Raw genomic sequence first — 14,389 nt, 5'->3', positions numbered from 1 at the left:
ACCTAGATGAGGGGAGAAAATTGATATCCTCCTCATTCAAGGGATCTGATTTGTTCGAGAAGTGTGCAACAAGATTCGATAATCACGAAGTAAGTTGAGCAATCAAGGGTGAAGAAAGGCGAACGGGCCCTTGTCCTTGGTGGTCCGAAGGTATGATTGATGGGCTCCAGCAAAAGGCCCGTCCCGATCAATGCGGGGGCCATCATTTACCATCACATTCGCTCTGCCTTCAAGGGAGTTTAGTTTCTATTATTCTCTACTCTTGTCAGGCCATTCTAGGTTAATGAGGTCTAGATATCCATTACTGACATGAAATGAGATGGGAGAATCCTTCAAATCTTCCCGCAGCTAATAAGAAAGATGCTTCCACCAACTCTTCTCATGCTAACACGCCTCCAGCAGAATCGACTGGGTTTAGGCTCTCCCGCATCCCCGCCACGGCGCTTGTACGGACAGCCATGAGTGGTTTCGGAAGACACATCTCTTCAAGACTTATTTAGAGCAATAAGAGATGGCTTCGGCCCTTATTGCCATGCTAGGAAAACTTCGGTTAGTGACCAACATGATTAGCTCGCCAATGACGGAGTAATGCACTCACTGACCTTGGGGCTGGCACTAGCTGCTTGGGTATCTCGGTATCCTCAATTATTGATCGAGCTAGAACTCACGATAGTCATGTAAACGGTAGCATGGCAGCCACTAGCTCGATTATTGATGCAAGGACAAGACGCTGCCATCGGTCAGACAGGGATGAACAATACTACCAATGCAGGAGAAGAAACCGCTGTCCAATGGCCATCTCCTGGCGCTTGCTCTAAAGACTTCGTCTGTCTATATTTAGGCCTCTACTGCCATTTCCTGCGGAGGTGTTCTGACATGCCGCGTTGTTATCTTGCATCTTGATCCGATGGTCAGCTGTTTGGGGACAATGGTCTGTTGTTCTTGCCATGATCAGTTCGTGTTCTTGCTCGCTCTGAAAGACCGCGAGATACACCAGCGCCAGTGCCAAGTGCCCCGTGCCCACTGTCCACTCAGAGGAGGTTCGGAGTATTATGTCTCACTGAGAATCTTACAGGTCCAAGCTCCCTTTTGCCTACCATTCTTTCTTGAGCGTGGCTGCAGTGCTCATGCAACAAATCAATCTGTTCAATTGGCATCAGCTCCGTGATGGGTGTCATAAATCAATGCAAGATTTGGAAGTCATTCTAGATTCCGAGAGTCTACACCATTCCCTTAGAGACCTGTTCCTGGCGTTCCTGCCACACACTCTTTCCCGAACATGAGCAGACCGTCTTGTCGTTATCCCACACACCCGCACTGCGAGCGATCACGCCAACCAATGTATCTGGGTCCTCTCGTTGAAATGGGCCTTCCTGACTCTTGGATACAACCATACTCCGCCCAATCAGCTCCCAAATCGCCACCGGTCGATCCAAGAAGACATTCCCCCGGCCGTTCTTATCCACATCCACACTCCCAAACACGCCGCGCGGCTCCTTGGGCGCCTCGGAACCCATCACCTTAGCCTTCAACGCCTCCCAGATACCACCAGTAGACTCTGCGCCTCGCGAGATATCCCCCGCTTCCCGGACAGTTGCCCAGTATTTTCCCGGTGCCAGCCCGTTGATTGTCAGATCTACCAGAGTCATGTTCGGGGACACCTGCACCATGCGTGCCAGTCCACGGATCTTATTCGGTATGGTCGTCGAGTGCGTCTCTAATATGCAGACGGCAGAACCTGTCGCGTATCACACCACCAGATCAGTACCACCCTCGCAAGTCTGTCGCTCAAGGGGAAGTATAACATACTGTTTGATGTGCCGCTTCCACGTAGAATCGCATCTCGACCAGTAGCTTGAATGGCAGTGACTATCGAGCTAGGCGGCGCTGAGCCCTCGATAAAGACGAGCTGATCTTTAAGATTCGCTTCCACCTTCTTGACCCCTGTGTAGGATGAACATGAATTAGTACATGGTTTCCAGCGAAATGCCTTCTCTCAAAAAGCACGAACCTTCGACTTTATAAAGCGAGTTTGATACATCTTTGACACAGCTTTCGCAGGTCATGGGCACCGCGAAGGTGGTCTATCATCAAACGGAGTCAGTAATCGATCGCAATGGCACTGTGCAACCATATCAGCCAAGAAACCAAAACAAACCTGGAACGGCTCAATCATTTCGGTATGGCGCTGGGAACCCTCCAAAAAGTATATCCTTGCAATTAGAAAAGATAGAAAAGAATAAATCAATAACCTCAGGAGCTGTATTTAAAGAAGAAGAACATACTCCGTCCCCCTCCGCGAGTTAATAATCATAGCGGGACCAGGCGGGGGCTTTGAAATCGGCGATGGAGTTCGGCCCTTCGATCACATTCCCCCAAGTTTTGTTATTCCGATAGCGTCACCATCCCAGCCGGGCTGTACCATCTCCTTCCCGAATTCATCTCCCAACCCGAAGCTAATTAAAACGCTTCTCATCACCGACATATTCGTATCTATCAGCAAATATACAGGTTTTGAATTCTCCCAATCCCTCATAGGGGCCATGTCCGCCCCGTCTAAATCGCGCTGGGCCGCCGAAGACCCCGAGGAAGACGCCATCCTCGCACAACGAAAACGCGAAAAGGAAGAGAAGAAACGCGCCAAGGCAGAGAGACAGCGCCAGCTGGAAGAGCAAGCACGACTCCAGGCCGCACAAGCCACACTGCCACAGCAAGGAGACGCGCTCAATGGCGACTCGGAAGCTCCGCCCAAGAAGCGTCGCCGGCTGTCGAACGAGCAGCCCCAGCCCTCCGCAGCGTCGGGGTCTGCAGCCAAAGCGCCAGCCGAACAGTCCCGGTCGACTCTCCTGCGGTTTTCGGGGCTGGAATGGGGACCGTGTCGGCTTGTGGATAACTTTGAGCGGCTGAATCACATCGAGGAGGGTTCGTATGGGTGGGTGAGTAGGGCGCGAGATATCACGACCGGGGAGGTGGTGGCTCTCAAGAAGCTAAAGATGGAAAATTCGCCGGATGGGTTCCCGGTAACGGGATTACGGGAGATCCAGACACTCTTGGAAGCTCGCCATACGAACATTGTATATCTTCGCGAGGTCGTCATGGGGACTAAAATGGATGAGTATGCTGGCCCTTCCTACTCTCTACCCCTAGTCTTTCAATTCCCTCTTCCAGCGTTGGTTTTGCTTCTTCCTGAAAAGTTCAAGATACACCAGTATTAACCAAGTCGGGGCTCTGGGCACCTCTATCCCGCCAACAGTGTATTCCTCGTTATGGATTTCCTCGAACATGATCTGAAAACCTTACTAGACGACATGCGCGAACCATTCCTCCCTTCAGAAATCAAAACTCTCATGCTTCAAATCCTTTCTGGTCTCGAGTTCCTCCATTCCCATTGGATTATGCACCGCGATCTGAAGACCTCAAATCTCCTGATGAACAACCGCGGCGAGATCAAAATTGCCGACTTCGGCATGGCACGGTACTACGGCGATCCTCCGCCGAAGCTGACCCAGCTGGTTGTAACGCTCTGGTACCGGTCCCCGGAGCTCCTGCTGGGCGCAGAAAAGTACGGGCCGGAAATCGACATGTGGAGTATCGGGTGCATCTTTGGCGAATTGCTCACCAAAGAACCCTTGCTGCAGGGTAAAAATGAAGTCGATCAAGTATCAAAGGTAGAATATCTGCTTCTCTTTGACATTAGGTCCGCTCGCGCTGACAGATAAACCCAGATATTCGCTCTCACTGGCCCTCCTACCCAGCAAACATGGCCTGGTTTCCGCTCCCTTCCTAATGCCAAATCACTTCGCCTTCCACCTACATCCTCATCGGGGCCGACTGAAAACCCTCCCTTACTTCCCCGCTCAAAGTTCCCCTTTCTCACCAATGCCGGTCTGCGGCTTCTGTCGTCTTTACTGGCATTGAATCCAAGTGCGCGCCCTAGTGCTCAGGAGTGTCTCTCACATAAATATTTCCGGGAGGACCCGCGACCAAAGCCAAAGGAAATGTTTCCAACCTTCCCATCGAAGGCAGGCATGGAGAGGCGAAGGCGTCGTGAGACTCCAGAGGCGCCAAAGCGCGGTCAGGAAGCTCCCGCCTTGGACTTTGCCAGTGTATTCGGTGGTCAATCCAGTGGCGATACTGGGGAAACAGGCGCTGGCTTTACCTTACGTCTGGGTTAGCCTTTCATGCTACCAAGTGCGAGGTTTCGAGAGATTTGACCACGACAAGACCAGCATTCGTGTCTTGGGAACACAGCTGAAGGAGTCTGTTTTCTGATTTCTTATGAACAGAAACATCTTAGCGGTAGGCATCTATCAGAAAGAGGCTCTGCATGCATTATTTTTACAAATGAGTGTCATTTCCAACCTGTGCTCATTCAACCCCGCGATCTTTACCGCAGGCGCTTGAGACATAAGTATACAAGGCACATTAACAATACAGAGACAATGAAAAAAATGGCACAAATAACGCATTCCGATTCCAGGTTCTTCCGTTGTGCAGTCGTGTAACTTACGTATACCCGACATTATGGGAACTGACGTCGTTCCCACATCGGGTAAGTAACAATACACTCATCAGTGGAATCGCTTGCGTCTCGTTCGAGACTCGGCAGGTTACCCCGACGCGAAACGTACATACCTGGTCCGACAATCTCTGGGATCTCCTGCGTTCTGACTGACATGTTACGGTCGAGTCCCGGACCACTGTAAATTCCACCATCTCTCGCAATTCGGCTTCCTGTTTTTATAGGATTGTCTCCACGATCGGGGGCGATATCACTCGATTTGCCATCGACAAAGAAGAACTCGTCTCTGAAAATCAGTGAGGCGAGTCCGTCATCGATCTCAATCGGTGACCTGACGAAATCTGAATCCGACGCGCCATCTTCAGTCTGGCTTGGAGAGGGTGGTCTGGGAGCCACACACGGGTCAGAACTATTTTGGATTCCAAGGGAATCAGTGTCGTCCAAAGCGGGCAGGAGGCAGCTCGCAGTTTCCTCTTCCTGCGCGCTGGATCTCGCTTCTGATGGTTCCTATGATTTCGTCAGTGACGAGCGGGTAACATTAAAGGTGATACTAACCGTGAAAGATGCACCAGCTTGAGCTACCTGCGTCTCTCCTACGTTCCCGGCTCTAGACTGCCGAGGCTCTGTTTCGGCTGGTACATTTTCATCCTCGGTATGGTCGGCTGGAGCATGGTGAATTGCCCTTGCCACGAGATCGTTTTCTGCCACTTCGCTGCAACATAAGGTCTGACCACCGCTGCTGCATTCTCTTGATGACGCAAACAATTCAAGCGTTCCCATCATCAATTGGACGGCTGGTATCTGCCGGAACATTGATTCACGAGAGCTGACAGAGGACGACCTAGACGGGGAACGGCTCGAGACATATACACAAGCCATTGAGTCAGTTGAACCAGAAGCGATGGGTGGTGGAGCGATCTCGCGGCCTCGAGTCGATTCATTGAGTTCTCGCACATCTGGATTGACCAACTCTTCAGGACTCTCGGCCGCCGTCGGCCTCTCAGGCTTAATAACTGACGAATGGGATATAACAGGCTTTGGATCATGGGTCTTCGAGCATAAATCTGTCATACAGTCCTCACTCGGCTGCAAATTCATGGGGCTCTTCCGAGATGCTGCCTTCGATGTTTCTGATGATGCTGTGTGTTCCGTCGTGGCTGCTATTCCGCTAAGCTGAACGAGACTGGCAGATGGCGAATTGGAAATGACATGAGTCAAGGTTTGGACGACTGTACTTGATTCATCCGGGATGTGACTGTGGTGCTCAGGCTCGGTGACATGCTCTTGAGGTGCCCTCACCGTCGTTGCTGTCTTTGACGCACCATCCACCCCTGCTTCTGACGTACCATTGACTCCACTCTTTTCCTGTGCGGCTAGGGGGCTCCTCAACCCGGTGCCCTCTAAGCTCTCGCGGACGGTACAAGGCAACGGGGATGTGGGAGGAACAGTGTTATGGCTGTGATCTTTCAGAGCTTCGCTTGAGGATGATTGGTTTCGAGCTGTTCGATAGAGACCGGTGCCGAACTCGTGATCGTCTTCTGTGCTCGCGTCCGACACTGACGACGGAAAATGATCAGATGAGCCCTCTGTAGAGTCTCTCGAGGACCAAATACTAGGTATATCACTTCTCCGAGCGTGGCCGCCTGGAAGCGGTCGTCTTTGCATTCCAGAACGAAGGGCCAGCAGACCTGATCGCGCTTTGCGGAGTGACCTCCTTGGCAAATCCTGCATCCAGCTAACTGAATTCTGTGTTCTAGATGCTTGAGATCGGCAGTAATCACTTTGCAGCCACAAAGATGCAGACGCTGCAGGGTTGTGTCGAGGGTCGCGTGGGTTGAAGACGGGATAATGAGCTAATTCCTCACAAGATGCGGGTGGAGTGGCTGGTCTCTCGATCCTAAAGTCACCTTGTCAATATGGACTTCTCTCGCCGCTGCGGAATTGAGACGTACCTATTTCTGCTCCTCAAGGGTGAGCGAAGAGCTAGTGACGAAGACAATGTCTGTTTGGCGATGCTCAGGTCCTCTGAAGCCATCTTCTTGCAAATATCGATATCAGCAGCGGTTCCTCAGCTCAGTGTAATCCTCGCGTGCTAGACAGGAAAGAAGACTCGCATGACTTCTTCATACGTCAGAGGAGTATGTTGATTGAGAAGGATACACGATGCCTGAAATGAAATCCGGTAAATGCACCAATTATTAAGTGATGGGATGGGAGAAACACAAGAAATCACCAAACAGAACCTATAGCTGCAGTGGCGAATGCAGGGTATCAGATAGTTAGAGGTTTTGGCTATGTTGGACAGAAGAGAGACGTTACTGGGGGCTGCAGCTTCCATATTCACTGCATTTAAAGAATACATCATGCCTGCTGGAACAGGAAGCTGAGAGGTTAGATTCACTTTTAGCCGCAGAAAAAACTGATACAAACTGTCATATGCTTATAGCACTCCTCTAAATATCTAGGATCTAGTTATGGCAAGATTTGCCCATCTTCTATTAAATATAGCAGAGATTTAGGTGGATCATTGATGCTGCTGAAGCTGATGTACTCCTAGGATCCTTAGTACCGACTACAGAGTACTTTGGTGTTGCTCTACGCCGGCTAGCTGCACCCAGAAACAATAAGCTCAGAAAATATCGCCCACCTTAATTATGGGCCATCTTTCTCATCCTTTTTATCTATCTACAACAGCCTCTAATTGAAATTAGCCTGCATCGGTACTTAAAAAGGATTTATCTTCCATCCTATATCCCTTTTCGCGTCACCTCATCCGTTTGTTACGTCCTGTTCCAAGCGCCCCGTTCTCGTCATGGCCGCCAGCCAAGGAGCTGTCTCCTTCGATGCCATCATCCAAGCGGGTAAGGCCTCCAATACTTCTCAGAATCCTCATCGGAATTGTGCCTTTCTGATTGCATCCTGAGCATTTAGATCGCAAAAAGAGAAAAAATGAAGAACTCGCAAGCAAAATCCTTGGTAAAAACAGAAAGGCTGTCGCCGCAGGCGCGGGAGCTGGAATCAAGGCCCAGAAAGCGAAGCCAGGGAGTCTCGCCAGTCGAATTGGTGTCGTAAAGGTATTGTGGAATCCGCGCGATCATAATATTTAGCGCATGGTCAAGACTAACATTGGATTACTGCACTTTCAGCCCTCCGCGTCAGCTACATCGAAAACTACGCAGAATCATCGCACACAGCCAGCGCCGGTACGAGCATCGAACTCGCGACCAAAACGCGCCAGCAAACGTCGCCCAGACGAGGAGCGCCTCCTTTCAGCGCTCAATCCAGCGAGTGGACAATCAACGGTGCGCGACAATCCTGTTGGTATAACTATTCGAGGAGCAGGGTCAGGATCTTTCGTCGTGATTGGGAGCAATTTCGCTCCAGGCACCACAGCAGCAGACATCCAATCCGCTATTGAACCGTTATCGGGACAGATATTGAGCTGTTGGATCACCTCGCAGCATCCTACTGTCACAGCCGAGATCACGTTCGCCGATAAATGGGCCGCAGAAAAAGCCATTGCCAACTTCCACAACCAAAAGGTGATACTCCCAACTGAACTTTGAAGTTTCATTTCACTGGCTGACAAACACAAAGGCTGACGGCAGAATTTTGTCCATGCGGTTCAAGCACTCCACGGCCGAACCGACACCTTCTCAGCAAGTCCAGAACCCTCAGTCCTCATTCAGCAATCTACGAGAGCAAGCGGATCGCGAGCGCCGTCTGAACCGGAAAGCCGAGCCTACCATGCAGGATGGAAGATACGGTTTCGCTGAAGGAGATGGCCAACTGCCTTCTCAAGACGATCCTCGGGGCAATGGTCGTTACAACAGGCGCAACGCGAGAGGCAACCGAGCGTACGGACGGGCTGGCAGGCAAACAAACCAGAATACGCAAGAGACTGGACTTTACAGCGATCAAATGATGGTCGATGCACCCACGCAGAACTTCGGTCGTAGGGGTGGACGGCACCGATGAACTGGCGCGTTGTGCTCGAAATGGCCGGGCCATGCTATCACCGGATCTCTTGCTTTTTACTTCGATGGGAAATAATCACCTCTTTCTGCACCAGCCCAGTGCTGAGTACAGCAGTGACTTTTCATTTGAGAAATCAGCCTTTCGGGTGCACGCTCTGGGAGCGATCTATTTGTTCAACGTACGATAAGACACTAGTGGAGGTTAATCACTTGTAAATCAGTGGACAATTGATAAGATAACATCACGTGCTCCGAACTTTATTGCGGAGAAAATGGAGATATGAACATCGGAGGCTGTGGGAATAGCTACGTAGTCTACCTGGAGAAGTCTATCTGACAGGCCACTTTATTCTTAAACTATCTGATTATTATTGAAGACCGTACGGGCCATTGACCTTGTCAGATCAAAAGGCCTCCACAACCATACATGCTTGAGAAAATCGCGCCCGATGATGAATAGTGCGCTGAGGCCTGCTTTCACCCGACATGTTCGGACATACCAGTGTCGAAACTTACGAATAGGGTCGCACCGATGCTCCTCAACATTTGATCAAAGGCAGTGGTCTACACCACTCTCAAAAACACTAGCGAATGCGATCAAGGTACCTCCACATTCTCTTTCGTCCAGCCTTCTTGCGAGGAATTTTTGAACTGAAGATGATGAACTGCTTGGTGTAGGTCACAGGGCCGATCCCAATCGCGGCCTTCATGCGCCAAGTTCTCACATCTCCTGAGGGAGGCTATTACACGACTCGGCCTGAGGGCGGCGGCGAAGTCTTCGGTAAGAAGGGAGATTTCGTAACCTCGCCTGAAATCTCACAAGTCTTCGGGGAGTTGGTGGGTATATGGACGATCACAGAATGGATGGCACAAGGGCGGAAATGCAGCGGCGTGCAGCTCATAGAAGTTGGGCCGGGGAAGGGCACACTAATGGACGACATGTTACGCGTGAGTTATTTCATCATCGGCAGTCAGATTGGAATGGCTCATGCTGATGGAGCCGCTCGGCTAGACGTTCAGGAACTTCAAGAGCTTTGCTTCGAGTCTCGAAGCCATTTATCTGGTTGAAGCTAGCCCGACGTTGAGAGAGGTCCAGAAACAGCGGCTTTGCGGTGATGCGGCTATGGAGGAGACGGATATTGGTCACAAGAGTACCAGCAAGTATTTCAATGTTCCGGTGATCTGGGTAGAGGATATTCGATTACTGCCTCATGGTAAGATCTGCATTGGGCTTCCAGACCGTTGAAGGGCCAGTTACTGATATAGTATGCAGAGGAAGACAAAACGCCATTCATCTTTGCCCACGAATTCTTCGATGCACTTCCAATCCACGCCTTTGAGTCCATCCCCCCAGCGCCAGAGAACCAGTCCGAGCAGAACGAGATTATGACTCCTACCGGCCCTGCGAAGCTGCACCAACCCATGAAACCCGCCAATACCCCCCAGTGGCGCGAGATCATGGTTACATTAAATCCCAAAGCAGTCGAAGAGAATATTGAAGGCGAGCCCGAATTCAAGCTGACGCTAGCCAAGGCATCGACTCCATCTTCTCTCGTGATCCCGGAGATCTCAGAGCGCTACCGAAAACTCAAGTCTACACCAGGATCTACAATCGAAGTCAGTCCAGAAAGCCGCATATATGCATCTGACTTTGCTCGTCGCATTGGGGGCTCGTCGCAACCGCCTCGTACTGTGGGCTCGCGGAATGCGCCCGCCGCGCAGCCGAAGAAGGTACCATCTGGAGCGGCGCTGATCATGGATTACGGAACGATGTCGACTATCCCTATCAATTCGCTCCGCGGGATCCAGCATCATCGGACTGTGCCGGCGCTCTCGTCTCCAGGCCAAGTCGACGTGAGTGCCGATGTTGATTTCATGGCTCTCGCGGAGGCGGCCATTGAAGCTAGTGAGGGGGTTGAGGTTCACGGACCGGTAGAGCAGGGAGATTTCCTGCAGGTCATGGGCATCACGGAGCGGATGCAGCAGCTGCTCAAGGGAGTCAAGGATGAAGAGAAGCGCAAGACGCTCGAAAGTGGGTGGAAGAGGTTGATCGAGCGGGGCGGGGGCGGCATGGGAAAGATCTACAAGTTCATGGCCATCATTCCGGAGAATGGTGGGAGAAGGAGACCCGTTGGGTTCGGCGGGACTGTTCAGATGTAACATTTGCAGCAATCCCTGAATTCTTTCTGCGTACTTATTAAGACAGCTGTACGATAGATGTATATAGAAGAGGTATCCACAAGCTCTTAGCGTGTATAGACAAGTGGTTGCGTCAGAAGGCTCTATGATCGTGCGCCATCGCGTTTGCAGTCCTAGAACCCGCCATATCCCGCATCAGTCCAACGTGGCTTGACACTGAACTGAAGCTCACCGGCACCGGCCGCGGTAAACCGGACCCGAGTTCTCCTTGCGAGGTCTGTAAGTCGATGGAAAGTGGTGCATGTCGCATGGGGTCGCTGTTACGAGACGTTCCGAGCGTGTTTCAATACTCCCTCCAAATATCCTCGACGTACGCCTCTGTCAGCCGGGTATCTTTACCATATTTCTCCTGCCACTGGACAAACCCGCCCTCGAGGACATAGACCTGTTGCTTCTTGCTCTCTTCTGGGCCCAATGCTGCCTCTCGCTCTCGCGCGTAGCGGAGGGCGGCTGATGGGCCCCGCTGCTGGCTCAGAGCACAGTGGAATACAACCTTTTCTTTATCTTTGAGCGTTCGGACCAGTTCCGGCATGCGATAGTCGAGTGTTGAGCTTGGAACCCAGGTGGAGGAATAAATATGCCCGCCGATGTGGTCTGCAAGGAGAAAAATCAATTGGAAAACAGCGGAAAGATGGGTAGGTGGTTTCGCGTCGTACCCTGATCCCTTACGTCGATGATGGCAAGCTTGCTGGGAGAAGTGGTCGAGAGAAGAAGCTCGGAGAGAGCATCCCGGGTCATGCGGGGAAGGGTTGCTATTGTGATTGAGGACATGGCTCGTTTATGGCAGTCGGGATACTGCAGGTTGTACTGTTGATGCTGTAAGCTGTCCCGCAGTCTGAATTCTTCTAGAGAAATTGAGCTCTGGCTTGTCTATTGATGTTCTCGGATGTTGAATCGTTTCGGCTGCGGAGCATCTATAGAAATGGCCGAGTCACGTGAGTGCAGATTTCCGTCTTGAGAATGTCCGCAAGATTTCAAGCGAGATATAGCTACGCCGGGCACTGGTCTCTAGCTTCACGAACCAACCATATTTTCCTTTTGATATTAGCGGTTCTACTCACTCTCTTTCTATACCCCCATACAAATCACCAATCCCTCCATATTGCAAAGATGGAGGCACGATCCTTGGCTCGATGCCTCCGCTTGAGGCCGACAACCTCGCTATACACCACGCAACCCATCATCTTCCGCGGACAGAATGCCCTCCGATACTTCTCAACATCCAATTCCCTCTTACAAACCACTCCCGCTAGCCAGGACCAACCAACATCCACGACCCCCGCGTCGACCCAGGAACAATCCAAGGTCCAAACCAGCAGCAGCAGCACAGCAACCAACTCCAACTCCGCAGACTTCGACCGGATTCTCAACCAACTCAACTTCAACAACACCAACCGCAATGCCACAGAAGGCGGCCAGTCCTCCGACCCCCTTTCGCTCTCGCGCGCGGTCCGCATGGCCCCTGAGACAGACAGCTATAAACACCCGCTCCGCCGGGTAGAGCTGAAATTGGGGCCTACGCTGGGTCGCCAGGTGCACGTGGAGCCGGAGAAGGGAGTGGATCTGACGACGGCGCTGCGCGTGCTGCAGGGCAATATCACGACCAACAAGGTGCGGGCGCAGTGGCATGCGCAGAAGTTCCACGTGCGGAGGGGCCAGATGCGGAAGAACTTGAGGATGGACCGGTGGCGGAAGTTGTTCAAGTTCTCGTTTAAGGAAACAGTTAACAAGATCCAGCGTATGAGGGCGCAGGGATGGTAATATGCATTAAGCGGTGTACATAGAGAGCCGGTATGCGTCATATTCAGGGACTGGGATGAGGGAGATTAAGTGGTGTCTGCGAGCAGAGAAAGTCTTTCCTGTCATGTATAACTATTTCTAACTGTTTTTCTATTCGGTATCTCTCCAGAAAACATGGGTCCCATTGATTGGTATTCAAGAAGTTCATTTTCGTCAGAATTAGATATAGACATGAGATATACAATCAAGTCGTATACAACACCATCAGTCCTTCTTTCCATATCCCCCATATCCGTAACCCCCACCACCAGTAGCGACCACAGAGGGAGTGCTCGAGGGCGAGTAACCCCCATACCCATTTATTTTACCCCCATTGCCATACGTGATCCCAACTGACCCTTTCCCACGAGGAGTAGAGGCACCCAATATCCCATCTCCGCGCCATCCAGCCCGTCGGCGCGCCCCATTCCGCTCCCAGTACAACGCCACAACCGCCCCGACACTTGCAGCCAGCACGAAGAAGAACAATCTGGAGAAGAACGACGCCACGCCAGACGATCCCTCCGCGGTATCCGGGCCTTCAGCAGGCCACCAGATCCCCTTCCCGCCTTCAACCCAGCTAACATGAAAGGTAAACGTGAGCGGCTCGCCGCGAATGACCTTTGTGCCGTGGCCGGCCGTCCAGGGATCGCGCGCCGCCTCGGAAACAGCCGCAGCCGCATCGTCCTCGTCAGCGTCTTTGTCCTTCGGAAGTGGGCCGTCAAACTCGGGGATGGAGTACGCAGTACCGGCCACGACGTAGCCCGGGCTCGCATGCTTGCCCTTCCGGTTACTTTTCTTGGTCTTGGAGGCCGAGGGGATATTGTGCACGAGAACGTTCATGTCTGTCCAGATGTGAAGGTGGCTGCGCTGCAGGGTGCCCTGTAGAGCGAAGGTAAGGGGTGTGTATGCCGGTCCGCCATTGTCGAGGGGGGAGAGGTCGGCGTTTTCGCTCTTCTTGGTATCAGGGGATGGGCCTGCTTGCGCGGATGGGGCGAGGGGTGCGGTGGGCACGCGACAGGCTAGTGGTACATCCGAGTGGACGTAATACTCTAGGAGGTGGTAGAGCTCGTCCGGGAGTGAGCTGATGGTGCAATTAATTGTTTCTGTCACGCCGTAGCGGAGTGCAAGCGGGAGGAAGGTCTCGTTGCAGGTGGGGAAGGGAATGTATTGCAGCTTGCCGAGATTGTCTGTGATCTGTATAGGAGGAGAGTTGTTAGCTAGAGGTTAGTCTATATTGAAGGACTGTCGTAGAGACAGATATTCCAGCATCGGCATGCCCAGCAACAAGCAGCAAGGAGACAGCGAAAAGGGGGAGGCATTACATGTTCTCCAGAGTCGCTAAACAGCAATTAGTATGTTAATTCAACAGGACCAAACACTTCCTGGTCGATAGCTGCAAGACTCACATTGTCCGGTTCAAACAGGTCACCGGCATAGGCTGTCCATAGCTGTATACAGCCCTACCACTGGCGACATCACTCTTCCCCGCGACCGCGACCTGCGATAGCGCAACGATTATCAACGCATAATAACGTGCTAAGAATGGTATATGCGACAATCGTCTCTGGAAAAGGAACATGTTAGAGAATTTGACGCCAAAGAGGCGTATTGAGCTTCCCTTGTGGAATGATATTCGGAGTTTGCCAGAGTTGACACTGGACATGTGGCTGCCGCGGGATCAACAGTGTCTCCCGAATTCGCCGAAACGATCTCCCACAGTCAATCAACCTAATTCCAACGCCCATCATGAAAAGATAGTCGTGATATGTTTCTTTGCGATCCAAATTCGCTCACATAGATACTTATAAACTTATTTGATTTCCAGACGTCTGAGTCCGTTATCACAACTCGATACACGGCCAGGAAACTGAGTTTTCTACTCCGTACGGGATGGGCAACATCTTAATTG

General features: G+C 51.7%; 8 protein-coding genes across 8 annotated transcripts; 4 read left to right on the top strand and 4 right to left on the bottom strand.

Moving 5' to 3' along the window:
* Positions 1-1,220: 1,220 nt before the first annotated feature.
* ALT_4071 (copper chaperone CCS1) lies at positions 1,221-2,176 on the bottom strand (the record flags this gene model as incomplete). Its single annotated transcript, XM_033556669.1, has 4 exons — positions 1,221-1,738; positions 1,810-1,944; positions 2,012-2,084; positions 2,159-2,176. 4 exons carry the CDS (start codon positions 2,174-2,176, stop codon positions 1,221-1,223), a joined length of 744 nt encoding a protein of 247 aa, XP_033412560.1.
* A 367-nt stretch (positions 2,177-2,543) lies between these two features.
* Positions 2,544-4,175, top strand: ALT_4070 (CDC2/CDK family serine/threonine-protein kinase; the record flags this gene model as incomplete). Its single annotated transcript, XM_089599680.1, has 3 exons — positions 2,544-3,115; positions 3,254-3,659; positions 3,726-4,175. 3 exons carry the CDS (start codon positions 2,544-2,546, stop codon positions 4,173-4,175), a joined length of 1,428 nt encoding a protein of 475 aa, XP_089456018.1.
* A 347-nt stretch (positions 4,176-4,522) lies between these two features.
* Positions 4,523-6,557, bottom strand: ALT_4069 (uncharacterized protein; the record flags this gene model as incomplete). The annotated part of the gene is made up of 3 exons (XM_033556671.2): positions 4,523-5,029; positions 5,078-6,419; positions 6,475-6,557. The coding sequence occupies 3 exons, from the start codon at positions 6,555-6,557 to the stop codon at positions 4,523-4,525; spliced, it is 1,932 nt and encodes a 643-aa protein (XP_033412562.1).
* Positions 6,558-7,334: 777 nt separating this feature from the next.
* Positions 7,335-8,500, top strand: ALT_4068 (RNA recognition motif domain-containing protein; the record flags this gene model as incomplete). Its single annotated transcript, XM_033556672.1, has 4 exons — positions 7,335-7,383; positions 7,454-7,596; positions 7,669-8,064; positions 8,120-8,500. 4 exons carry the CDS (start codon positions 7,335-7,337, stop codon positions 8,498-8,500), a joined length of 969 nt encoding a protein of 322 aa, XP_033412563.1.
* A 707-nt stretch (positions 8,501-9,207) lies between these two features.
* Positions 9,208-10,659, top strand: ALT_4067 (NADH dehydrogenase [ubiquinone] complex I, assembly factor 7; the record flags this gene model as incomplete). The annotated part of the gene is made up of 3 exons (XM_033556673.1): positions 9,208-9,447; positions 9,512-9,713; positions 9,773-10,659. The coding sequence occupies 3 exons, from the start codon at positions 9,208-9,210 to the stop codon at positions 10,657-10,659; spliced, it is 1,329 nt and encodes a 442-aa protein (XP_033412564.1).
* Positions 10,660-10,771: 112 nt separating this feature from the next.
* ALT_4066 (phosphatase YCH1) lies at positions 10,772-11,469 on the bottom strand (the record flags this gene model as incomplete). The annotated part of the gene is made up of 3 exons (XM_033556674.1): positions 10,772-10,955; positions 11,013-11,292; positions 11,355-11,469. The coding sequence occupies 3 exons, from the start codon at positions 11,467-11,469 to the stop codon at positions 10,772-10,774; spliced, it is 579 nt and encodes a 192-aa protein (XP_033412565.1).
* Positions 11,470-11,808: 339 nt separating this feature from the next.
* Positions 11,809-12,459, top strand: ALT_4065 (mitochondrial 37S ribosomal protein bS21m; the record flags this gene model as incomplete). The annotated part of the gene is made up of 1 exon (XM_033556675.1): positions 11,809-12,459. The coding sequence occupies one exon, from the start codon at positions 11,809-11,811 to the stop codon at positions 12,457-12,459; it is 651 nt and encodes a 216-aa protein (XP_033412566.1).
* Positions 12,460-12,702: 243 nt separating this feature from the next.
* Positions 12,703-14,059, bottom strand: ALT_4064 (uncharacterized protein; the record flags this gene model as incomplete). Its single annotated transcript, XM_033556676.1, has 3 exons — positions 12,703-13,674; positions 13,803-13,818; positions 13,887-14,059. The coding sequence occupies 3 exons, from the start codon at positions 14,057-14,059 to the stop codon at positions 12,703-12,705; spliced, it is 1,161 nt and encodes a 386-aa protein (XP_033412567.1).
* Positions 14,060-14,389: the final 330 nt, after the last annotated feature.

This window comes from Aspergillus lentulus, assembly GCF_001445615.1.
Source record: "Aspergillus lentulus DNA, contig: Alt08, strain: IFM 54703, whole genome shotgun sequence".
NCBI classification, from domain to species: Eukaryota; Fungi; Ascomycota; class Eurotiomycetes; order Eurotiales; family Aspergillaceae; genus Aspergillus; species Aspergillus lentulus.
Note: the sequence above shows the minus strand (reverse complement) of the source record. Positions and strands in the feature narration are given on the sequence as shown.